Here is a 26,809-nt window from a genome sequence, read left to right as displayed (position 1 = left end):
CACCGGCTCTTACAGAGGAAATGGGTTTAAATTTAGGACGTACAACCTCCTGCACCTCCAGTTCCAGGAACTACAACCCTCTATTCTGACTAGGAGCAGGGTACAAAATAGCAGGCAAAACTTTCTTGTACATTTAGAATAAAATATTAGAAAAATAGCAATGTCTCTAAAATCTACCCCCCCCCCACCCCGGTCCATCGAAAGCCCCAGGGAAGTAAGGACTCTAATACACACCCGGGGCGAACCGGAAGGACCCCAAGACCCACACCCAGGGTGAGCAGGAAGGACCCCAGGACCCACACAAATCAACAGGAATAACGCAACTTAAGGAGTTGTTTTGTAAAATTAGAGAAAAAAAATACCCTGTTCATTATCAAATGTATTTTTTTTAGAGAAAGAAAAGAAAAATAAAACCAAAACAACAATGTCTTCAGGTCACCAGAAACAACATGAATGGTTGTTATATTATTATACTACAGCTGAGGAATGCCAGGAAAATGTCCCACTTTTTTTTGTTAAGCATGCAGTCTGCTTTTGCTATGCAGTCAGTCACCTTTACCGTGATGCAGCCACTAATGCAAATTAACAGTGAGTGCACAAGCTCTCGGCAGATTACCTGGGTAGCTGCCTCCTTCCAAGGCATCGTAACTGTTGGGCAAGGGCGAGGCGCTGCTTGTGGTAGAAGAGCTGTCTACACCTGAAAGGAAAACCAAACACAAACACGGGCTGAGTCCAAAGTGAAGGTGCACCTCACAGCACAGCTGACACCGCATATAAAGGCGGTGCCGCTGAACTGAAAACATTCCCAGCTCTGGCGCCAAATGAAAATGACAAATGTATTTGAGAGCACTCACACACACACAATGACTGATGTTTTAAAGGACAGACAGACAGACAGACAGACGGAAACACTCTCTCTCTCTCTCTCTCTCTGAATGGCTCAGCAAGTAAAAGCACTTGCCGTGATAAACTGACCACTCGACTACCTGAATTTGATCCCAAGAACAAGAAGACTAACTCTGGAAACGTATACTGACCTCAACATACCGGCACATGCCCACCCCGACAAATGCACACAAATTTAATAAAAAAAAAAATCTAAAAGAATAACAAATAACAGTGGGGAGACTACACAGCTGATGAGTGGGATAAAATTCAGTTACACATCAACTTCAAGAATAATCATCAAACTATAAAAATAAGCAAATAAAAATTTAGCGCTAGCAGCTATTTTAACGGAATCACACTTGAAATAGAGCTGTTTCCCACATACAAGACTATGGGGCTAGAGAGACGGCTGAACAGTTAAGAGTCTCGGAGAGGACCTGGGCTGGGTCCCCAGCACCCACACGATGGCTACTAATTAGCTGTAACTCTAGTTCAGGGGATCTGATGTCCTCTATGAGCACACACAGACATGTGGGACACAGACACATGAATGCAAAACACACACACACACACATAAAAAATACGCCAAGAAAATAAAAAAACACGACTTTATGGCTTGAGTTTCTTCCAGCATAGGATGAAAGTATTTTAGTGTCTCCATTTATCCATGTGCAGAATAGAGATTAAACAATACTCGCCACAGAATGGAAGCCATGCTCATAGACATAAACATCAGACATGAGAACTTACGGTTTGTGACCATTCAAACCGGTTAGATTAAGAAAAGCTGAGAGGTGCTAGGACACATGGGAGAATAGAACATAAGAGACAGTTCCTTCATTCATTCACTCAACAAATACTTCATTGGGAAGCTCAGGTAAATACACAGCAGTTTACACGGATAAACACAGTAGGAAATACATACGACCCCAATCTTGAGACCAAAGTGACAAAACTCTCTGGTGGACCATTTTCCCTGGCTCTTAACTGACAATCAGGATTTTCATTTTCCTTTTTTTAAAATTTTTTTTTAAAAGTGTGTTTGTTTTACCTTTTCATCAAGTATAGATCACACGCTGAACACACCTCTCCCCTCCACTGGTTCCCTGTGTTCACATAATTTTATATTTACCTTCATGTTGTTTATGAGTTTATACACTACAGGAATCGTGGATGGGAGGAAACATACACATTTGTCTTTCTAGAACTGGTTTAACTTGAGTGATCTGATTATCTCCAGTTACATTCATTTTCTCTGTAAACAACCACTCTTTATGGCTATGTACATGTACATAAAAATGATTTTTTTTATTTACCTAATTCCTATGTTGTTGGACACCTTAACTTGATTTTTAAAGCTGTGATGTAAAAAGAATGGGCATGTACAGTTATCTTTCTCTGAACAGCTTTCAGATAACTTTAAGAATTAATTGAACGAATTGAGGGTGCCAACTGGCAGTTATCTGTATAAGGATGCTTCATTCTCGCAAAGAATATAATGTCAAGGCAGAAGAGCACAGGTACAGAGTTGTGCCCTGTACCTGTGTATAACTCTGTGTCAGTGACCACCCCCTGAAAACACATGGCTAACCAGATGGCTCAGGAGGGAAAGCCGCTCACCATCGGCCTGACTACTTGGCCACATGAAGTGGAGTACTAACCATATTTACTAAGTTAGTTACTATCTTTGGTGATAGTTTACTGGAAAGTAATAGTTTTTCCATCTGTCCACATATCTAACTTGGGTACAATGCTGGTGTACAGGGCCAAAATCTCAGTGTGAGGCACAGTGGAACACCTATAAAATTGGTTCTTAGGAAGCTTGATGCTGAACTTAAACTTGGGCTGCCTAGTGGGATCCTGTCACCAAAACGCAACAAAAAATATCATAGTACTAGCATTTTAAAAAGTACACAGAAGCAGGTGTGAGAGCACATGCTCTAATTCTAGCACTCAGGAAGCAGAGGCACAAGGACCGTCACTTGTCTAACTATATAACAAGTCTAGGCTACATAACAAGACTCCATTGCAAAACAAACAGCAAACAAACACAAACACACATAAACTCAAATAATCACCAACAAGTAATGGCTACACAAAATGTACTGTGTCTAATAATGAATTACCATTCAGTCAAAATGAATGAAGTATTCATACTTGCTACAAGGTAAACAAATCTTGAAAACATGCTAAAGATAAAAGGCCAGGCCCAAAAAGAACATATATAACATTCTGTATATGGTCTGGTTCCATCTCAATGAGTCTCTAGTCTAGCAAGTCTACAGAGTCAGAGGGGACACTGGGGGCCCCTGAGGACTGAGGGGAGAGTAAAAGGAAGAAACATGGCTCAGCAGGTCCAGGGTTCTCTCTTGGTGACAAAAAATGTTTAGCAACCTACTTCAGCTCACCCACAAAGCTAGCCAGCACCAGAAGAGAGTTGCACTGCACAGCACAGGAGGGGTGCTATAAAATCCACTATGCCTAAGCGTCTGTTGAAACCACACAACTGGAGAACAAAAGACCCTCCATTACATTGGGGACATGAAAGGCAGAGAGTGCCTCAACAGATACGCAGCATCACCAGCTACTGGGACAATGGAGATACCAAAAGGAACATAATGCATCTTCACATCCAAGACAGACAGCTAGCCCAAAAAGGATCTGTAATAATATCTTTTTGGGTAAGAATGCAGAAAAACTAGAAACTTCATGAAATTGTAAAATACTATAGCCACTTTAGAAAACATTATGACCCTTTCTAAAAATAGTTACTGTATGACCAAGAAATGTCATGAGCTGAATGAAAACAAGCCACACAGAACTTACTGACAAGCGTTCACAGGGGCACTACTTATCCCGGCCAAAGGATGGAAACAACTAATGTCCACCAACTGGGGAAGAGGTAAATAAAAACGGCCTGCAAAATGGGCCAGCTCTCGAACAGGGCAAAGAGAGAGAGCGCTGACGTGGGGCCGACACAGAGAAGCCTCACATACTGTGCTCAGAGAAAGAAACCAGTCACAGGATAAATAAAGAAGTACAATTCAACAGCAACAAGTCAGCATTTGCCTGAGCCGTGTTGCTGAGAAAGGCAGGATGGGAAGTGACTCTTAAAAGGTAAGGAGATTCTCTTTTGAGGTGATCAGAATATTCTGGAATACTGGTGGGTAATAACCTAAGAAAACAGTAAGACTTGCTGAGCAGTAATTTAAGTAAGGTAATTATATGGTATGTGAGTTATACCTCAGTAAGATGGCTATAAAGTACCATGGTAAGGCAAAAGACAGTCCTCCAGAAAGGAGTTCAAGGCCAGCCTAGCTTATGTACCCTATCTCAAAACAAATACCAACAACAACTTATGGTGTGCTCTATGTCCAAGAAAAAGGTTTAAATGTAACTGCTGAGAAATACTAATTCCTACTGGGCATTGAATCCTAGCATTCAGGGGACAGAATCTGTGAGCTGAGGCCAGTAGGTCTACATAACTAATGACAAGCCAGTCAACACTATACAGTAAGACCCTCCCTCAAACAGAAGTGGAGGAGGAGGAGGTCATAATAATAATAATTATTGAGGCTGGAGAGATGGTTCAGTTGCTAAGAGCACTTGCTATTCTCACAGAGGACCTGGGTGACTCCATTCCCAGAATTCCTATGGTGACTTAAAACTGTCTGTGACTCCAGTACCAGAGGATCCTGGCCCTTTTCTGGCCTTCTTGGGCCTCAGGCACGCACTGAGTGCATACACATTTGGGCAAAACACTCAAACATTTAATAACTCTGGGACGGGAGAGCTGGCTCAGCTGTTAACAACACTGCCTGCTCTTCCAGGGAACCAAGTTCTATTCCCAGTACTGCCGGTGGTTCACAACCTCCCAAATTTCTAGTTACAGGGGATTCAACACCCTTTGTGGGACAGGCTCTTCCACCCAAGCATGAGTTAGACTGCCCAAGGCCAACATGGCAGGAGACTACTGACAAGTTATCCTCTGACCTCCACGATATACTGTGGCAGGCTACAGTCACCCCACATAAACACATACTTTTCTTGAAAAAAGTAAAGCCAAAGACTAAGATATTTATATCAAATTATTAAAGATCATCTTCTATTTAATCATGACTCTGAGGCTCTTTCATGGCAAGTTAAATGTTAAAAATCTAACATCTTAAATAAAATCTGTACTTTCTGAAGTAGACACAAAGTCCCACCCCTAATCAAGAAGCTATTTGCAACTGGTATCTACTGAGAAGGGGAAAATCAGTTTTCTTCAGTAGAGTGTCACTCTACCATCAACCACACCACAGGGAAAGCATTCCCAGGAGCAGTGGGCTCACACAACATGGGCGCTGTGTCTGTCTGCTTTTTGGTTTGAGTTTTTTTTTTTTTTCTATTACTAATTTCCTTTGTTTCTTTTTAGTTTCTCTGTCGATTCTGATTTTCATTTTTTGTTGTTTTTCTTAGAGAACGAGAGAGCGCTTGAAGCTGGGTTGAGCGTCTATGGGAAGCTCTGGGAAGAGATGGGACTAGGAGTGCAAAGACTATCATTTTAATAAAAGTTTTAAAATGCCCATCTTTTTGTTTTGTTTTGTTTCTTGGATTTGGTTTTTTTGAGCAGGGTTTCTCTGTATAGCCCTGGCTGTCCTGGAACTCACTCTATAGACCAGATGAGTTCTATAGACCATCTATAGTTCGAGATGGTCTCAAACTCAGAAATCCACCAGCCTCTGCCTCCCAGAGTGCTGGGATTACAGGCGTGCACCACCACCGCCCTAAAATGCCCATCTTAATAGAACTATAGCCACAGACTCTCAACTCTGACTCTTATAAACAGCTGTTCTAGCTTATCTGGTGATATTTAAGTTTGTTCATTTACTTTCAGAAGTCTTGTCACAAGAGCAAAGTAGTGACATCTGTAATCACAAATGGACCACTAAGAGTCAGGCCCAGTTAACACAACTGAACTTCGGTAAAACCTAATGCTTACTTGATCCACTCCAGTGCTTTCATAGCATCATTGTCGATACCAATCACAACTGTACTAAACACACATGCATGCAAACACATATGAAACCAGCATGCTGACATTCTGAACACACTTAAAGAAATCTCAAGAATTCACTACACTCCTAGAGGAATAACGTCTACCAACCTTCACACTGTGACCTTCACACTAAAGCAGACTCGCCCTGAGCCCTCGTTCCTTACTGGCTGCTGGACACGGCACCTTACAAGGCAGTTACACTGAGCACCACTAACCAAGGCCCCGCCTTTTCCCCTGTGCTCATGACCAGTACACTGCTGTCTGATGTCCTTTTTCCACTTAAGAAATCTTCCCTTACGACAATAGAAAAGCATTTCCTCTCTAGGTAAGGCACTGTTTAAAATCCTAAATCACTGCCTTTTCAAGTTTTATTATAAGTATAAATGCTGTTTCCCTATTAAGTATTTCTGGAAGCTACCGTATTATTCCTTAGAATAAAAATACAGATTGAAAATTTCTTATCTAAAATACATGGGACCAGAAAGTTTTCAGTCTTTAAATTTTTCTTTCAGATTCTGGAATATGTATATAACAAAAGATGAGGTATCTTTAAATGAATCTAAAGCTAAACATAGACTAACATATATTTCACATGTACCTCAAACGTGGGGTCCAACAGTAATTGTGTGTGTTTCTAGTACACTAGGATTAACCATGTACGACCTATCATGAGAAAAGGAGAACTGTCCACTTGAGTACTAAAAACATTTAGCTTCTGTGGTATTTCACATTTCAGATTAAGGAAACTCTATGGGTCCCTTTTCAATGTGAAAGCTACCTTTAGATAAACAATCACTTTGTATGGATTACCCCCCTCCCCATAGACCTCAGGCAGATTACCCCCATAGACCTCAGATAGATCACCCCCCCCACTGACCTCGGGTGGATCACCCCCCATAGACTTCAGGTGGATTACCCCCCATAGCCCTCAGGCAGATTACTCCCTATAGACCTCAGGCGGCTCTAAGTTCCTCCGTCCTGCTACAGCCCTAGCATGAGGATAAGAACAATGAGGTAGGTGGGAGAAATATGTATGAATGGAGTTCTCAAGAAGAATCTCCCTCAGTCCATATTGGCTCTATGTCCCAGCTTTTGAAGCTTTGAAAAAAAAATCAAAGGAAAAAAAAAGGAGGAGCTAGAATCTTCGGAAGCAAAGGAAAGAAGAGCTAACTGAACCACCCACCTGGACTACACAGGGAAGCCCTAGCTCAAGAAGAGATAAAACTAGCGCAGACTCTCTGAAGCTGGAAAATATGAAAGTGCAGAAGCCTTGAAGAAAAGGCCGAAGGTGTTCTCTAGTGGCAACAAAGACCAAGAATATTTACTAGTTTTGCTGAACTGGGCAAATTGAGGTTTTGCTTCTATATAACTTAGATAAAACATGCAGAAAAATGAAAAGCAGATTCCACATCCACCACTGCTGGTTGTTCCTTATTAATAGCCGCAGGTTTCACAGTAACACTCACTACAGGGCTGGCAGGGCTCATCCAGTGCAGCAGACACGCAGGCCCTGTGCACTCAGAGACTCAACGATGTTCTTGACTTTCTGTCTCCCCATTGCCCAACAGTGCTATGTTTACAAGGGACGAAGAAAGATACCAGGGCCCAACTGAAGGCATTGTCACTGGCCAAATCAATGGGTTTTCATAAAAGTAAGTTATCAATCTAGGACCCAGAGAGTTTGAAGCTATTAATGAATACTAAAGCAATGGGTGACAGTTGACTAAAGAGCACGGAATTGAGGACTAGAGAGCTAGCTCAGCCACTAGAGTACTAGAGCAGTGAGGACCAGTGCTAAGCTCTCAGCACCTACATAAAGCAAAAGGAAGGTTCCAATCTACATGGAATGCCATCTCTTACATGCCTGCACCCCCCCTGACCTCTGCTTATGCAGAGACCCGTGCCTCAGCACATGTGCACATACACAGGAATGAAAAAACAAAAACCAGTACATTTTCACATCTTAAAATTTCTCCAAAGTACTCATTAGCTTCAACAGGACAAAGCAATGGGTTTCCAGTGTCAGCCTGGCAGATACCACCCTACAGAACGCTAATGTCATCAATATGTGAACATAAATCACCAAGGACACTGCAAATACAATACTGCTTTAAAATCCTGTCAGAGCTGTGTCCTTTAACCCAAGTGTGGCTGTGAACATGTTATTACAGCAGTTGGAGAGTGGAGGCGAGAAAGTTCAGGGCTAGCCTTGGCTATACACAGAGTATGAGAACAGCATGAGCTACATGATACTCTCAGTCTCAATAAATCAAAAGAGTATCAGGGAAAAGAAAAAAACTGTATAATCTGATGCTCATTCTCAGGAAATATATATATATATATGTTGGCCCATGTGAATGAAGTTCCCAGAAACAAGCCATACCTGTGTTAAAACTGCTATAAACTGAAACCTGAAATCATCTTGACTAGCTATAGCTCCCTAGCCACTTATTTCCTACCTCTGTGTGTCACCTAACATCCTAGTGACAGGTAAATCCTGGGATGTACAGAAACTCAGCCTCTGCCAATGCAACAAGAGCGTCGTCAATCAGATCACATCTGAGGCCACAGCAAAGGCTCCCTCCCATTGGGCTGTGTGACCCCTCTACAACCAACAGATTTGAAAAGCACCTCTGTTATGACTACCTTTCCTCTGCTCCTATCACACTTCCTGAGACCATTCCCACACCGGAACATAGTATTTAGGGAAGCCTGTGCTTGTAAGACAGTCACTCACACTCAGCTTTGAATACGTTCTTATTCCCTCTGAACCGATAGCTTTGTTCTGTCTGTTTGGAATCAACAGGTCTAGGGCAGAGATACCACCTAAGTTCAGTGAACTCTTACTGACTGGGTGCAGGGCCATGAAGACAGCTGTACACCGTGAAACCGGACAATGACTAAGAACTGACCACGGGCTCCGTACACCAGACTGTAGTTCCCACACCAGTGCTCGCCCTCCTGGAATCGTGCTCCCTTTGTGACTGGCACCACACACGGCAAGCAGTATTGGAGAGTAAAGTGCATGCCTGAGATTTGGCTTTCAGACAACAAAGGGAAAATATATAAAGAATTATAAAGAAGGTGGTTTATTGGACAAACATATGGGAAGACCTTCTAAACTTTAAAAATCTGAAATCAAGTTAAAATAAAAATTTAAAACATTTCTGGGGAAAAAAACTGATATTTTTATATATTGAGTAAAGACAATTTCTTCCCACCTGGAATCTCTTATTTTTATCCCCCTCAAATCATGTATAAAGATTTGACTATTTTAAACAATGCACATAGAACAGCAGGTTTTGTTTAGACAAATTGTAGCAAATCCTTCCAATAAAAATAAATACAGTAGGAAAAGAACTTGGGGATATCTAGTCACTTGACAGAGGGTCCTCACTCCTCATCTCCTCAAGACCTGAACTGTGTCAGTTTCAATAGTGTTCTACCTATCAAAACACAAAAATATAATTAAGCAGGTTGTCACCACACAACCATATGTACCTTTTTTTTTAAAGATTTTTTATTTTATGTATATTTTATGTATATGAGTACACTGTCGCTGTCTTCAGACACACCAGAAGAGGACATCAGATCCCATTACAGATGGCTGTGAGCCACCATGTGGCTGCTGGGAATTGAACTCAGGACCTCTGGAAGAGCAGTCAGTGCTCCTAACCTCTGAGCCGTCTCTCCAGCCCTGATGAGGTATTTGTAAGCACATGCTGAGAGGGCCCAAGAGGACCCAGACCCTATAGAACAATCTTACTTTTCTGTCACATTAAAAAAAAAAAATCCATATAGCTCATTTTGATGAGTCTGAGGGAACATGCAAAGCAGAAAACATTATTCCTAAGGGGTGCTACAGCAAGCAGCCAGGAGCTTCAGTCAGGCCTCACTCCTTTGCACACAGCTTGGCAAGACAGGCATGTCTAAAAGAAGAAAACATTCAACCATCATCAAAGACATGATTGAGTCAAGTGAGCCAGGGTCTAGCCCCCACACTGAGGCTCATCATGCCCCGCCTTCAGACAGTGTCTAGGCTGAGATTGTAAAATAGAGACAGTTTGAACAGGCGAAGACGGAAACTGGAGCTAAAGCAGACCTGCTTCCTCCTCCTCATCCTCCTCTTCCTCATCATCGGAAGTTGATGACAAGGGAGTTGGTGTGGAGCTAGCTTGATTATTAACATAGTCACCATACTGCATGCCTGTAAAGTGGAAAGCACAAACACGAGAGTCAAACCAACAGGAAAGGCAAGGCAATCAATCTTGACATTACATTAAAAGTGAGAGAGAACGCTGACATTCCAAAGGCCATCCCAACATGCATAGTAACATCAGCAGATTATTATCAAAACTAGAACCATTAGAAAAACCTATGCAAAGCAGTTTAGTAAAAGCAATTTTAGCTTGAACTAACTGGTATAAGCATGAGAAAAGTACCATATGTTTCACTGACTGTAGAACCTAGTAGTGTTCTCAGAAAATATTTCTGAGCTCTATAAACATTTACCTCCTTCAGCCTTGAAACTGTCGTGGTTCGTTTCCTTTGAGAACGTGCTTTCTTGGAAGGTAGTGATCATCTCTAGTGAACTAAATTTGTACAGCATATGCTAAACACATTCCTTGTGTAAGCTAACCCCACCTTGACATTACGGCTCAGTGCCGTAAGAGAAAAGAATGGCAGTTAACAAACTATATTGAGCTCAGTTCTCTGCTTACTGGGGACACCATGGCCCTGAGTGCGACAATAACACAAGTGCTTTTCAGTTCCTGAGATGCCCAGTGTCACCTATAGCTTACATATGGATATGAAGTAAGTCCACCCGAAGGTAAACTGTGGGAAGGACACACCTGGCACTGCTCCCTCCATTATCTCATCCATAAAAATTTAACATCCATAAAATTTTACAGGAAAATATAACTAATCTAACTTAAAAATGAAAACACTTTATAAATGGGAGTAAACGCTTACGTAGAAGAACAATCTCATAACTCTATTTTGAAAAGGGAAAAACTCAAGAAACAGCTGGGCTTTCCAAGAACACCCAGTAAGGCTGGAAAAACTCTCAAGTGTCACCAGTCACAGGCTCTGCCACTTCCTGTGCTCTCACATCTATGTTTTTGGTGGCCTGTGTGGTTCATGTGGATAGAGAACTTATCCTGAGTCCGAAGCGTCTGCTAATAAGCACACCCGAGTTCCAAGGAACACCAGGGTGAAGCTGTACATAATGAAAATTGACCTTTCCGCTAATTTGAAAAGAGTCATGGGAAATCTGCTGGCTTTGATGCTTTTGGATTTCGATTTTCTTTTGTTTTTCAGTTGGTTTCACTCTGTAGTCCGGCTGGTCTTGAACTCATGGAACTTGAGTCTCAGCTCCCTAAGTGATGGGATTACGTGAACTACCAAACCTGGCCAGCTGAAATGTTTAATATAGATAAGAGTATTCCTGAATTCATCTAAGAAAGTAAAACTCAACATAAAATATATTCACGAATTACATGACAAATTGACACCTTCCAAATTCAGTGGCTTAGTCCATTAACCATCCACCTACTTAAAATGAAAACTTAGCTAATAACAGACTGAATTAAATATACAAAGAAATTACAGTTAAACAGATCCAATATAAAAGTTTTTTCACAGAAGAAATCTTTACATTTAGTGACTTATGTCATACTTCCTTGATGTGCTATTATCAGTATTATACCTAATGGTACATATGTATGTATAAAGAGACACAGAAAAAAGATATTATTTGCTGTATTAAACAAAGGTTAATAAACAGAAAAATATGAGAATCCATTCTTCATGACTGGATTAGGACAGTTCGCTACTCAGCCGAGCCACAGTACAAAGCAAGTTTATATGTGTTTGTGTGTGTGTGTTATAAGATAAACATTTTCCTCTCCTCCAGATTTAGAGAAAAATTATTTATTTCAATTATTAGAAAAATACAAGGTATAGTTGAGAGAAAATAAAATAACTAAACAATAAGAATTCATTCAGCAATGGTTTAATTCACTAAGACAAACCTTTAAGTATGAGAATAGTTATTGTAGACTTTAGAATACACTGTGGTTGTCCACTTACTATATTAACTGAATGTCACATACCTTTCTCCCACCATAACTTTAATATGTTCAGAAATTAGCTTACCTTTGCTTGTTCAAGTAAGCTCCACTAAAAGCTTGGAAATATTGATAGATAAGAACATGATAGTTCGGAACCACAAAGGAATGATAGTAGCTTTGGAATAAGAGTGCTCCATTTCAAAGTCTAGCTTCAGGTGTATGCGGTTTATTTAGAAGGCAACAAAGGGGTAATTCTTGCCACAATCACCAACTCCTTAACAGAGAGATCTCACAATACAGGAAGCACTTAAAGAGGGTTGCTTCCATTCCAACCCCCTTTCAAGCGCTGGAACCCATATGCATGGGCTAGATCACCAATAAAGCAAGACTGTCTCACCACTTCCTAGAGCTCATCCTGAAAGCCACCATGGAAAGTTACAGAAAATACCCACTATACTGGAAATCACTGACTTCTGAGCTATGGATTTAGTGAAGGCAAGAGGCCAAGAGCCCTTGAGAGGATTTGACTTAAGGAAGAGCACTGCAGGTGACAGACTCCAGGATTAAAGAGGACACCCCCCACAGCAGTGCTAACAGGAACACTCAGGAAATAAAACAAATAAGATTTCTCTGGGGGTTCTCCTGCTGAGCTCTCTCAGAAAAATCTCACTATTCTGATGATAGCTGGACCTTTGAGGGTATATTTCCTGTGGGTTCCATCTTTCCACTAAAGATAGAACATTCCTGTAAAGAAGCTGAAAAAAAATAAAATAAAAAAACCCTCATTTTGTTTCCCTTTTCCAAACTAAATCCATTTTCCTTGTCAATTTCTATTTCCTAATGTCTTCTTCAATACAGGGAAATTAAAATTATGGACCCAGGAGTCAAATTTCACAGGCTTCTTGCTAAAAAAAAAAAAAAAAAAAAAAAAAAAAGTAAAGAAAACCCGTAAGCCGCCACACACGTTCATGGGACGCTCTGGGACACAGCTGGCGTGGAGCACCCCTCCAAGCAGCTCGAGCCCTAGGTCTGGTCCCCACCTCAGCACAGGCAAAGTGATACTGAAAAGCGCATTCAGGTTAAATTACTGCTGAAGGTCTTCTGCAGAATGCATCCTTGGGGATAGCTTATCAAAAACTATCTTCACTGTCCTCACCCACACACAGCTCAAAGATGACAAGAAACTGAACTGGTCTCAAGTGAACAGCCCCATTGTGAAGGATATATATTTATCTTTTAATTCAAAGAGTTTAGATTTTTGGAGCAACTTTTCTTTCCTAAGATGTCTTCAAGGCAACAAACATTAGAAGACTTTGCAAGGGCTCTCATGAAAGGCCAGCTCTGTAAGAGACATTAACAAACATTTTGTAGGCACCATCTTTCCACCCAAACAAGTGCAGCTTTGTCCCCACCTTAGAAAGGACTCAGTAAGCCTGGCTCTGAAATATCTCACTGAGTGCTCTCTGTAACTACAAAGAAGTAGCCTCTTCCCTTCAATAACTAATGAAGGCACCCAAATGTAAGACTGTGTTCTCTGAAGATGTCTCAGGCCCAGGTGAAGCATGTGAGACCTTCTGTGGCACAGTCCTCTTCAGAAGCAGAGGGGGTAGGAGGCAGGAGTAAGCACAGTAAATGTGTGTGTGCATATAGGCCTGTAAACACTACTGCCAGACCTATCCTGTGAGAGCAAAGCACAAACCGTAAGAAATACTCAACAGAGGAGCAGTGTGACAGTGCAGGGAAAACTGGGACTCTGCCAGAACTCAGGAGACAGAGACAGCTGGACACTAAGTGTGAGTTCAAGGCCACCCTAGTCTATACAGTGAGTCCCAGACCAATAGGGGCTACATAATGAGACCCTGTCTCAAACACACAAGAAAAGAACCGGGACTCTGCGTTCAATTTAGGTTTAGCCATATGCTAGTTGTTAGTGCTTATGAAGTTAGTAACTGCTATGCCCAGTACTGCTGGGTCCTGGAAAGCTGACTGGGGCGACGCGGGAATGAAGAAACTGCAGACACTGAAGAAATGACAGACACACATACAGGAAAGCTGAGACCAGGTGGGCTCTGCTCTCTCTGAGGGAGAGCACTGACTAAGTGACCTGGAACTCAGCGTGTTTATTATGTACAGCACAAGGGGGATTAGTCTTGGCGGGGAGGTCTCTGTAAGGGAGCAGTCTCAGCTGTCAATATCCAGGAAGAAGAGGCTGTAGTTGGGAGGAGGAAGAGGCTGCAGTTGGGAGGAGGAGGAAGAGGCTGCAGTTGGGAGGAGGAGGAGGAGGAGGAGGAGGAGGAGGAAGAGGCTGCAGCTGCTGCTTTCTGCACACACTGCCAACATTCGTGCTTGGACCAGGGGAAGGCTTTGGCCCTGAGCCTGACCCGGAAAAGGCTTTGCCATGTCCGTGGATCTGAGGCACTGGGGTCCTCGACATGGCCATGCTCATGTCAAACAACACACAATTCACTTAGGCCTTCCTCTGCTCCCCACATCTCCCCCTTCCTTAATTCTTAGATGTTCATGAAGACTCTCCGTGCTTAGTCCAGAGGTGGTTCGCTGAAATGCTCAACACCAGACTGTAAGAATGAGAAGAGGGAGATCATAACAGCTGCTGTCCCTGACAAAGTAAAAGGAATGTTTAACAGGCTCAACAGACTGAAGCCTGAAGCCTGTCAAGGACTGTTCTGGGACATTAAGAGGAGAAAAAAATCTTACAAAAGCCTCCTTCACTCCGGGTGCTGACATAACTGGGCCAAATACACACTATCATTGTGGGTCCAAACAGCCAGGGGTGGGCCTCTGTTCCCCAATCATACTTGGTCTTGCTATAAGGGGCTGCTCTCATATGTGCCAGGATTCTTCTGTGTGACATTAAATTCTGCCTTAACTCTAAGAGCTGTAGCTCACCACCAATAGTTGAAGAGAGCACACCAGGACTCCAAGTAGTTACAGAAGTACTCTTCCAAACAGAGGATGCCATTAGTATAAACAGGTATGGAAGGAGGTGACCAAGCCACTAACTGAAAATGCAATGGCCTGGGGCTGTAGGTCCAGTAGGCGTGTCCCCTGACTGGACTTACCTGAATGGATATGATTACCAGACACATCAGAAATATGGCTGCAGGGTTATTTCCCAAGCCCAGGCCTCGGGCGCCCTCCTCCGACATTTGCATCAGCCTTTTTATCTGACCCCACGTAGGTGGTGTTGCCCTCCGGGAAGTTTGGGCAGGAGGCCTCCTCCTTGGAGACCGCTCGACTGGCTTCAAGGGCCACACTTTCGGTTTCTCTGTGGGCTCCAGTCTCAGCCTCTTCACACCTGCAACCAGGAACTTCACTGCATCCAAAGCTCCTTAGGGGCCCTGAAGGGACCCAAATTGGTGCCACACCTTCAGGGAAGACACAAGAATACCCTCTTCCCCATGTTAGCACGGGGAACAGGCCCAACCACTTTCCTGTCACCATGTGTTTCTGTAGCACCTCAGGTGTTATTTCCCTGTCCTCTGGCAACCAGTGCCATTCTGTTAATGCCATCTTTTGCACAATTAAAACTTAGTGTAAATAAAGCTCTGTTTAGAGAACCAGTAGGAGCGGAGAATTTCCACCCTCTGCTTTTCTAATCGTTGCTTGAGTTATCTCTGGGGTCTTTCTGTGTTACCCTGTACCTGAGGAATGTCCATGTTGTGAGCTATTTTCTGTTGAATACAGACGTTTTTAAATGCACAAAAGCTATAAGGAGGCACACCATCCACCTTGAGGTGCTGTGGATGGCCCACACCAGTAAATTCAGCAAGACAACGAGTGACAGCATGCCGGCAGCCTCCCTGTGTGAGCAGGGTATAAACAATATGAGACCAGCTATCGACAGAAACATGCACAAATTACTGTCCCAAAGAGATGGCATGAAGAAAGAACATCCATCCGCCAGACAGCACTAGGACATAACATTCCAGGCTCAATGTCATCATGTGAGACAAGTTAGAAAGGACCACGGTAGACATATTGCTTTAGCCTAGCCTGTTCTCAGAACAGTCTTTTGGCAGGTGTTTTTTGTAAAGGGGAGGAGTTTTCATGGCACAAAGCATGACTGCCAGGGATTTTTTTTTTTTTTTAAATCAAGGCAGACTGCACAGCAAGAGGGAAGCAGAGAAGGACCCTGAGACCAAGATGTCAGCCATGCATCACCATCAGTCAGCGGTCTGGGGAAAGCTGCGTGTGGCCAGATATGGCCAACACAGCAAGGACTCTGACTTGGAAGCAAGAGTTTCAGGAGCCGATGGAAAAGATGGTGTGCCTTTTGATCTGGTGCCTGACCAATGTAGGCCATCTCTAAGGCTTGCCTTACTCCTATTAGATAGGAGTCTAGGCTGTAAAGATTGACAGCGGGGAAGGCAAAAATCATCTAAAACTGCAAACTGCAGAGTTCAACTCACTGAGTACACTGCGTGTGGTACTTCAGAACCTGAGTAACAGTGGTGGCCTGGAGTGTGTGTCAACAGGGTTAGCTAAAGCAAGGGGGTAAGACTGTATGACCCCAGGAAAATCAGCCCTGGGAGTCCGGTCCGGTATACCAGTAGACTACATTGGATGGTGGAACATGAGAATCAAGCCTTCCGGGATAACTAGCCAGAGAATGCTGATCTCCTGAATGAGACATGACTTACTTCTGGCTCTTTACCTAGCATCTCTATAGTGTGACCGAGTCCCTCGAAGATAAATTCTGCCACCAAGTCATAGCAAAGGCTCACAACCCTGGATAAGGAATGCTCTAAATGCAACTATTCCAAAATGCTCTGCACTTGCCACAGTGCCACAGGAGGGGTCATGGGTGATTTCAGGATTGCCAGTGAAAGGCTTGGCTGGGTCCTCTATGTACTCCGACATAGCTGCTTCCACACAGCTAGTCATCCTTGCCTCAAAAGTAACTGGCAGGGAGAAGAGTGATGGTGTCCCCTTCTAAGTTTTTGGGTAGTAAGTTTAAGTGCTTATTCCAACTGTTCTCAAAATCATTAAGAGTCTTGAAAAAAAAATGCTTGGGAATTTCTAGATTTTGAGGGCTTACAGTATGTTCCTGTAATTTTATCTAGGTATCAAAGTGGAGATACCTTCTGAATCTTTTCTGGAGCAATTTGAAGACACCCAGGTCTAAAGGTGTTTTTTGAGGTCTACAAAGGTCATGGCCAGTTTGGTAGAATCAGGACGACTGATTAGATCATCTATACAGTGGGTGATGTAAACCTTAGCTTTTTTGGTCAGATATGAGCTTGCTATCCTCAACAACAAATTCCTAACACACAGTAGTGCTATTTTCATACCCTGGGCAAGTGCTGGGCAGACAGACTAAGAGTAGGCAACAGAGGGGTGAAAGCAAGCTTTCGGAGATAGCCGGGATGGAGCCAAATGGTGAAGAGCAACCCTTGAAGTCAACTATAAGGAAATGAAACTGTGATGGTGCAGCAGGAGGAGCTGGGCCCACTGCCTGCATGACTTTGTTATATTCTGAAATCCTGTAACAGCCTCTATTTACCTGATTTCTCTCTTAGATAGATGGGGTGTTCTGGGGATTACTAGACTTGTCTGTGTGTCTGCCCTGTACCTGTACGACAGTGGAGGCAACTACAGTGGAGGCAATTTTCCCCTACGCGTGGCCACTGATCTACCCACACAGGTTCCTATGATGGCTAAGTAATCTGGGAGGCAAATTTCCATTGGGCATGCACTGTAGAATTGACCAGGGCTGCTGGTGAAAAGCAGCGGTCATGTGATATCCCACTCTGAGCCTTTAATAATCACCCTGAGTAATCACGAGAGTAACTGCACCTTGTATTTTATCTAAACCTCATAAAGGATTAAGTTGGTGATGCAGTATCTAATGATAGTGTGGTCTTGGCTATATAAAAGGACTCCCATTTGGCTCAGACATCCCAGCCTTGTAAGATCACAGGACACTGGGTAGAATGTGAGGCCTGAAAGCACCTTTATGACCTTCGATACCCTGACAACTAATTATAGCAGACTGTGTAACGAAGACCCCAAACTGTGAGCACCTTTCTTCGCTTAGCACTGGGGAATTGGATCAACTATTTTAAATGCAGGTGTAGTACGAAAATAAGTTGGGGTGACTGAACCAGAACCTTAATTTCCCTGCACAACCTCCATCCACTACTCCCAGGTGAATCTGTAGACCCTGTAGGCTCTTGCTGCTTCTGCTTAAAATAAGTCCTACTGTGCCTGCTGGCTTAGAACTGTCCCACGTTAGAGGGTGGAACTGAGGTCCAATGCCCACTGCCTGAGGCCACCTTATAGGGCTGAGCAATGGTACATTTGGTTGTCTATCCTATCACTCATGGTTGGTCCTCGGGATGATGGCGCCTGCTGTTTGAAGGGGCGTCACCCATTTCCCAGACCCTCTCCAGGCTGCTAATGAATAACCATTGTAAATAGCATTTGTTAGCCCAGTGGATTCCTCTCTGACATCGCAGGAAAAACTTGGGAAGCTGTGTAGATCACGGGACATAGTAGGTACAGGGGCATGCTTCTTTTTAAAAATTTGAAATCCTTGTGGCACAAATCACATGCACAATGTCCCATTTTTCTGTATGTATAACAGGAACAATTTTCTCCTTAGGGCACATAACTTACTTAAGGACTGATGAGAGAGACATGTCTTGAAGGTGGCTAGGACAAATGTCCACATAAAATCTAATCATCCCTTGTAAATGTAAGCGCTTTTGATAATATCTGTGTTCTCCTTACAAGTCTTGTCAGAATTTTCAAGGATGTAAATACCTTTCCTGCCTCAGAGTCAGCTGTAAGGTGGCACTGCAGCTTGAAAGAACCAGGACACAAAGTCTGGGTACAATCTAGTCCTGTCCCATCTGTCTTAAACAAGGGTTTTTCCCCCCCTTGGAGGGCAATTTTTTCTGTAGTCTTAAGGCAGCTATGTTAACTTGTGGTAAGTTACAAAGGATAGTGTAATTGGTTGTTGGTTCCTTTGTGAGTCCTGTATACAGGAACATGCCCACAGCTACAGCAATTCCTTGAGCCAGATTACGCTGTGCTTGGTCCTCACATAGTTCTGTAAATCCAGTAGTAAATAGCAGCAAATCCCCTGGGCGGTGGCAAAATTTTTCCATGTTTAACCAATCAGAAGGAGGCCAAGCATCGCCCCTGAGGATATGCTGAGGAACTCCTTGGGTACAGAGAGCTATAGGCCCTTAGGCTATCTAGGTTTGCTTGATCTCCTCTCAGGATTTAAAAGGTAGTCTCACAACAGCATATCATTTAAATTCTGTGAATCTGTTTTGCTCCAACAGGAGAAAGCAACTGAGTGTTTTCCTCAAATCTGTCAGCCTACCAAGGTTTGCTGTAGAGGAGTAAGATTATGTCCATTAAAGCTCGCTGCTGGCCAGACCCAAAGTGCCATCACCTGGCACTGGGCATCCTCAACCTAATTACTGTAATCACCTTCCTTAGTATTAAGGTCCAGGGCATTAGGCAAGTCAGAGCCAGCCTGCCCTGTGAATTCACTTTACCTCACTGCCTTTGCAGACCAACTCTACATGGCCTGCCCTGCTTTGAGGAAAGAGCCATGGATCCATGGAATCACATAGAGTAAGATTCCAAAAACTGTACTGAAAATAGGAAGATGCTTGGGTGTGTGGCCCTTCATCCCTTAGCTCTTTCTGTGTCTTTTCCTGAGTAATCAACTGCCTTGCCCTTCTTTGGGAAGCCAAGGGTGAGTCTACGCACTGTTGGAACAAATGTTTTCCCTCTGCTTGCCAGCTCCCGAGCCTCCTCTGGAGCACTCATGTGACTGTCACCTCTAACTCTGCCTGCCGGTCTCAGACCTACAGCTCACAATTACACCCCGCCCCTTTACCTTCATTTTTATCTTTCTCTTTACCTTTATTTGCGAACTTCTCTGGGGGGCGTTCCCTCATCCGACCGATGCAAGCTCCCCACAGTCCGGGGTCTCTGTTCACAGGGCGCCACTTGCCACATCCAGCATGGCTAGGTACTGGAAACCTGACTGGGGTGACGCGGGAATGAAGAAACTACAGACACTGAAGAAATGACAGACACACATTCAGAAAAGCTGAGACCGGGTGGGCTCTGCTCTGTCTGACGGAGAGCACTGACTAAGTGACCCGGAACTCAGCACTGTTTTCTAGGGCAGCATAGAGGAGGAGGGGCTCCCTAGTCTTGGTGGGAGGTCCCTGTAAGAGAGCTGTCTCAGGCTGTGAACCAGAGTGAGCTGTGGTTGGAAGGAGGAAGTTACTGTCTATACTGTCTGCAAACAGTGCCAACATTAATGCTTAACCCAGGGGAAGGCTTTGCACTTCCCTGAGCCTGACCTTGGAGAGGCTTTGCCACTTCCCTGAGCCTACATGGCATTAGGGTCTTAGCATGGACATGCTCATGTTAAATAATACACATTCACTCAGGATAGGACTTTAGCTACTCCCCACAACTAGCTTCCATTTTTCACTTAACTAATCTGTAAAACAGAATAGTTACTGAGACATGTAGTACCTGATATGAACAAAATATCATACATGTTAGTTACTGCTGTACTTAGAAAGCATGCTGTGTATAATTAACTTGAAATGATTATCAGTTTGTTTTTCAGAGGGTCTCGTGGAATCCATTCAGGTTAGCTTCAAACCTTAAGTGTAGCTGAGCTGGCCTGGTGTTCTGGCCCCAAATCCCTGGCATCTCCCCACTATCTATGAAGTTCACGCTCTCTTCCCAGAGGGCACAGGGTATCAGTGACTGTGCCTTCATACCTGGTTCTGTAAGCTAACTCTTAAAAAAAAAATCAAAATAAAAAGGGACTGTTTTCTATAACTGCCAGGTATTTTTCCAGACAACTGATCATCTCTAGATTTTGTCTGCCAATGTTTTAGACCCATCGCTCACAATTACACCCCGCCCCCTTTACCTTCATTTTTATCTTTCTCTTTACCTTTATTTGCGAACTTCTCTGGGGGGCGTAAAATTCTATATGAAGGCTGGGAAGATGGCTCAGTGTTTGATAAAGCACTTGTGCAAGCATGGGAGCCAGAGTCTGTATCCTCAGAGCCCACGTAAAAGCCAGGCAAGTAGAACAGCCGCCTATAATCCCAGCATTCAGGGAGACAGACAGGGGATCCTTAGAGTGAGCTAGTTAGATAGACTACAAGAAACAGTCGAGTTCCGTGTTCAACTAGAAAGCCTGTCTCAAACTAAAGTGGAAAGCTATTGAGAGACACTCAATGTTAACTTCTATAAGATTTACATACTCACATGCACACATACACACCCTCACTCAAGGAAACATGCATACATATTGCACACTACACACATATACTAAAATAAAATCTACAAGTGTCACCAAACCTAGCTTCTATAAGAAAATCTGAAAGCCCCTATACACTCCAGCCACCTATATAAAAAGGTATAATATGTGTATATAATCAATGCATATTCTCCTACATAACTTAAATTCTTCCTAGATTATATATAACACCTAATGCGTTTATTCTATATAAATACTTGTTCTGCTGTATCACTTAGGGATATAACAATGTCTGTGTATGGTTGGTACGGATATCCCCCAGGAATTCTCAATCCCTGGTTTAGTAGGTCTTCCTTCAGACACAGCTTAGGATCCATAGAACAGCAGTAGTCACGTGGCCCTGGCATACTAGATAAAGATGGAGTTCTGCACAGCTTCCAAGAGCTCCATTTTATGCAGGCTACAACTTGTACAACCAGTTTTTTTGACTCACATAAGCAATTAGACTCTATGCCCTAGATCTACTCAAAGGCAAAAACAATTTGCTACTTATAAAACAAAATGAATAATTATGGGATACAAATTTACACATCTGCAATATTACATTTTTCCGTTATTTATGCAAATAGCTGATTTTAGGTAAATCAAAAGGCTGTCAACAGCCAACAATAAAAGTTATATTTTATAGAAAGAACATATAACAGGTTTGAATTAGAAACCTTTGGATTTACTACTTATTAACCTGTAATCATGGCCAAGTTACTTCAACTCTATGAATCTTATTTCTTTAATCTGCCAAACCAAGATTTGTGCCATGCGACTGATATGGAAATTAATGAGACAAAAATATAGTTATTCTGAATATAATAAGTTGAGTAAATGGTAGGAGTTTCTTTTCTGTCTAAAGTGTGCTAAGAGGCAATATTGGGCTTGTTTAGGGGCAGAGTACAGTGTGAAATGACAACTGAAGACACCACTAGTGTAAGACACAGAAAGATACAGGGGGAAGTTGTGTGTGTGTGTGCTTAAGTTCATGATAAGGAAAGTCTTTGACCACTGTTCCCCCTGGAAGTAAATACTTAGAAGAACTAGATTCTATTCCTAATCTCACTAGCTTTGGGGAATTGATGAACAGTTTTGGCACTGATTCCTTTCAAATCAAGTGAGAACATTTACAACACATAATCTGACCAATTGACAGGAAGGGCTCTGTTGGCCACGTAGACACTCAATAAACAGGCAGTGAAAGCAGCCTAAGGATTCCCAGGGTCTTTCTGAGAACATAATACAAGAAAGAGTTTTCACAGTCAAGGCTAGAGGGTGTCACACACAATAAATAAGGTCTTTAAACAGTTCCAGTGAGTTGGAAATATAAAGTCTGATCAAATGAAAACAGATTAGCCAGATACATCAAGATGTTGGAATTTTTGCCATATAGAAAGAAACCAAGAAAACTTCTGAAAGAAAGCATAGTGGAGGAAACAGGATCAAACCGGTCTAGGTCAGATCTGTCGCTTACTTATTCAAGAATATTAAGTTAACCACATGGTTTGTCAATGATACATGTAGAGGTTACAATTCTGTGACGCCTCTCACCCCCATCCCTCCAAATCATGAATTAACAAATGATAGGCACAGAAATCTTCAAACAAGACACAAAGATTCACTAAATAAGATGAGGATGGTTGATTTAGCTTTAAAAAAAAAAAGTCTATAATGGTTTAAGAAAGGAAACTTAACATCCCAGATAGTACTTCCAATCAACAATAAAAATTATTAATTAACATGCAAGACTAAGAATGTCATATTTGAGTTTGAACTATAAATTACTTTTTTCATGTTTTCAGTCAGTTATGGTTACAGTGTGGCATTTTAAAATCAGCTACTGAGACATGAGTGCAGAGATATGCAGAAAACGAGCAGCTCCTCACATACCTTTTGTCTGCATTTGCTCTGGGGGTGGTGGCGCGGAGGGCACAGGCCCAACCGGGTGACTTGGAGCAGGTGGCATTCTTGTCGATGAGGGTCCTGGCATAACTGTGGATACTACGGAGCTGGACGTAGGGGGTTGGACATTTTCTGTAACAAGACAAGACAGAATCTGCAGCTGAAGACAGGAAATCATTTTACCCAGAGCAACAGACTTGAAACACAGTAAAGTAGGCTTACAACAAAATGCCATGGCTCTGAGGTCCACAGATGCTCCGGGGGGCCTCACCCCGGTTTGGTATCTAAACAAGATAAAGTGAATAAAGGTAATGGCGTCTGAATTCTATAAATCAGCTCACACCTCACCTGTTATGCAACATTTTCTGTTGATTTTAAAGAGCATATTAGTGAACATCTTTTCTACTTCGAGTAGGCATTTAGGAGAGGGTTTGAGACTTCTAGAAGGGATGGGAGCCGGCAGACCTTGGGTGACCAAGTAATGTATCAGAATAAAAAAAAAAGATAGAGGAAAGTTTTGAAACGTCACCAAAGAAGAAATGGGGCAGAAAAAAAGAAAAGAAATACAAACCCAGGCAGATGACAGCTCCAGCCAGGTGAGACGGGGGGGGGGGGGGGGGGGGGGGGGGGGGGGGGGGGGAGGGAAACAGGGGTCTCACCCAAAAACTAAAACCAGGTGGCCTTATCCTCACTCAGGACAAGCCCAAAGGTTTCACAAATCTTAACAATCAGTTACAGGTATTCAGTGGACAGTGACTTCTCCCAGGGGATGGTTAGTAGTGATAACGAGTTGTCCCAGCTTGGAATGTTATGCCCAGGGGCCGCCATCAAAGGGACTCTCTCATCTTGTACTGTTAGTAGCCACTTCCTGTCTACTGCTTCTAACCAGATGCCCGTTTCAAATGTAGCAAAGCAAGGGCCTCTGTCTTGCTGCACCCTGCTTCTCTGCAGGGGTGCCCGAGTTCTGCTCGCATGCGCAAGACAGGCCGTCAAGGCAGTCGTGGTGTCCTTTGCCAATCCAGAAGGAAAAGCAACAGGAGTCTGGGACGAATGCTGTCTCCTGTGCACCCAGGCTCTGCCAGCAGAGTGCGGGGAGTTAGGAACAGGGTCCCCAGTCCTGGCAGAACCTGGTCTGACTCAAGAGTTCCGAGTACCGAGGGGCTAGAAGTGAAAAGGCCTTCCTCAGGAGTTTAGGCACAGCTCTTTAATATGAAGGCCTTCTGCACAGCAATCTTTAATGAAGAGATGATCCTTGCGTGTTCATGCTGGCTTATTTAATGGTGGATGTGAATGCATATACTTCATTCAGGGTGAACCAGGGACTAAATACCTTTTTTGGAAAGGAATGCCCAGGAAGGGAAGGAAGCTCATTAGGCCTACCTAGATGCCTCATTAGCATGGAGAATTCCAGGTGTTTCTGCTACAGGGCCCAGTGCACATCGTCCTCAGTGGGGTGCCCCACCGTGGTTACAAGCTTAGAGGCAGGTAGGGAATGGCTCCACTCATGACATTCTCGATTCTGAGATTCCCAAGGTCCCACACGTCCTACAGGTATCACTGTAATAGGTTAGACTTCTAGGATGCAGGATCTATGACTCATAGCAGCGAGAACCACTGAAGGTGATCTTAAAGACTTTAAGATAGTTGATAGAAAGTGTAAAATTAGAACACAAGTAGAATGTGCCTCCTCCTACAAAATAGCAAAGGCTGCATAGGTTAGAAAGGGAGTCAAATGAGCCTCCACACGTTACAAACACAAGTTACACTAGGAAGAAAATTAGGTTTGGAACAAATAATCAAGGAAAGATTAGTTCCATCAGTGTGTACCATGATAAGTAAGGTCATAAACAAGGAGTGGGTAGTTCTTATGAGTGTAAGAACAAAGAATGGACGATTAGCTGGTTTAACTAGACAAGACTTCAAAAATATGGTGTAAGATAGGTAACCTGTTTTGCGGTAAACCTTGTTAACCTATGACATAAAAACTATTGCTCTGGACTTCCAATGAGTGTATGGAAGATACATAAGACGACTGCTCTCAACTTATAAAGAACTCGTGAAATAATAGATAAAACGACTGCTTCGAACTCATAATGAACTTGTGAAATGAAAGACAAGATTAAAAAATATTTAGTTAAGCACAAATTTTAATAGAAAAGCATGCAATCAGTAATCCTTCTGTAACTCTTTCTTATGTAACACATTTATCTGTTTTCAAATGAGGTAGTTCTTTTTCTTACATGGAGAGCTTTGCCCTAGGGGTTACAAAAGGGCAAAGAGAAAAAACATAAAGCTTTGCTTTATCCAGTGTGTGTGTGTGTGTGTGTGTGTGTGTGTGTGTGTGAGAGAGAGAGAGAGAGAGAGAGAGAGAGAAACTTTTCTCCTTTCTTTTCTCTAACTGCCAGCCACCGTCAGTGGCAGCCCAGCTGGCTACCATCCACCAGTAGCAGCAATGCACCAGTCACCATCAGCACTGGTTTCTGCCTCTTCCTCCTGGTCTCCTTTTATCACCTGATGCTATCTGTAGAGACCAATGCTGAGTGCCATTAGTGCCCAGCCCATTGCCGACTCTACATCCACCTGCCTCAGTTTACCCTGTGGCATTGCAGCTAGTCTTAAACAGTCCCTGAACACCCACAGTATTATCAGAGTTTCTCATTTTTACTGATCTCATAGGTATTCTGGGTTTCCTCTGATTGCTTTTATATCATCTGTGACTATTACAGCTTTCTCTTAGGATCTTTCACATCAATTTGTATATGTATCTGTATAGCCTAGAAAAATATTGTTTCCCCTCCTACTTTCTAGTTTGCTTCATTTTATTCTGCCTGTCAAAGATAAAAAACTTTTTCATTAGACACCACTTGAGGTTTTTATGTTTGCCCTTTATGGCTAGAATGAGCACTATGTGTGCTTTCTTTATAAAATTTGATTACTCCAAAGTTATGGAAATAGCCTATTTCCTCTGAAGAATTTTTAAGGCTTTATCTTTTTAAAATTTATTTTTAAATTTAAAAAATTAAATATTCATTTTCGCCACAATTTACTTCTTATATGAGAAATCCATCCTTCAGATTGCAGCTAAAAATATCATTTAATGAGAGAAAACTCCCCTGAAGTCCACAATAGGCCAACATGCCCACCATGGGCTCTCCCAGGACTATACTATACCTCACCTTCCTGTCACTGACTGAGCAGATCTGCATTTGTCAGTGTCCAGTGGATGTCTGCTGCCACAAGTGGACTACAAGCTTGAAATGTAAGAATCTATCTTTGTTACTCAGAAAGACCTCCTAACACCAGAACCAGCCCTGGAATGATTGGCTTCCAAGCAGCTAATGGGTGGTGGGCAGATCTACCAATACTAAGGATCAGAGAAGCATGCCAACAAAGAGGTTGCCCTTTTCACAAAGGGAATGTGACTGAAGCAAAAGCATATGAACTGCCCCAATGTAAAACAAATGTCTAATTTGTGTTTAGTTTAGAGCCTTAAAGGAATGCTACAGGTGGAGTGACAGGCATACCTTTAATCCCAGCATTTAGGAGGCGGAGGCAGAAGCAGGCAGCTCTCTGAAAGTTCAA

The 26,809-nt window shown here is 42.8% G+C and overlaps 1 protein-coding gene across 4 annotated transcripts in view; it reads right to left on the bottom strand.

Annotated features, from left to right (window-relative positions):
- Positions 1–26,809, bottom strand: part of Sec24b (SEC24 homolog B, COPII coat complex component) — a 74,600-nt gene that overhangs the window by 31,156 nt on the left and 16,635 nt on the right. Inside the window, exons 3-6 of one of the 4 annotated variants that reach the window (XM_052179250.1) lie at positions 23,216–23,359; positions 19,907–20,032; positions 10,032–10,136; positions 617–697 (exon numbers count right to left, since the gene is read on the bottom strand). In XM_052179250.1, the coding sequence (XP_052035210.1) occupies positions 617–697; positions 10,032–10,136; positions 19,907–20,032; positions 23,216–23,359 (456 nt within the window). The remainder of the gene's footprint in view (positions 1–616; positions 698–10,031; positions 10,137–19,906; positions 20,033–23,215; positions 23,360–26,809) is intronic. The other 3 variants (XM_052179251.1, XM_052179252.1, XM_052179253.1) reach the window with 3 other exon arrangements.

The sequence above is a fragment of the Apodemus sylvaticus genome, chromosome 4, assembly GCF_947179515.1.
Source record: "Apodemus sylvaticus chromosome 4, mApoSyl1.1, whole genome shotgun sequence".
NCBI lineage: Eukaryota > Metazoa > Chordata > Mammalia > Rodentia > Muridae > Apodemus > Apodemus sylvaticus.
Note: the sequence above shows the minus strand (reverse complement) of the source record. Positions and strands in the feature narration are given on the sequence as shown.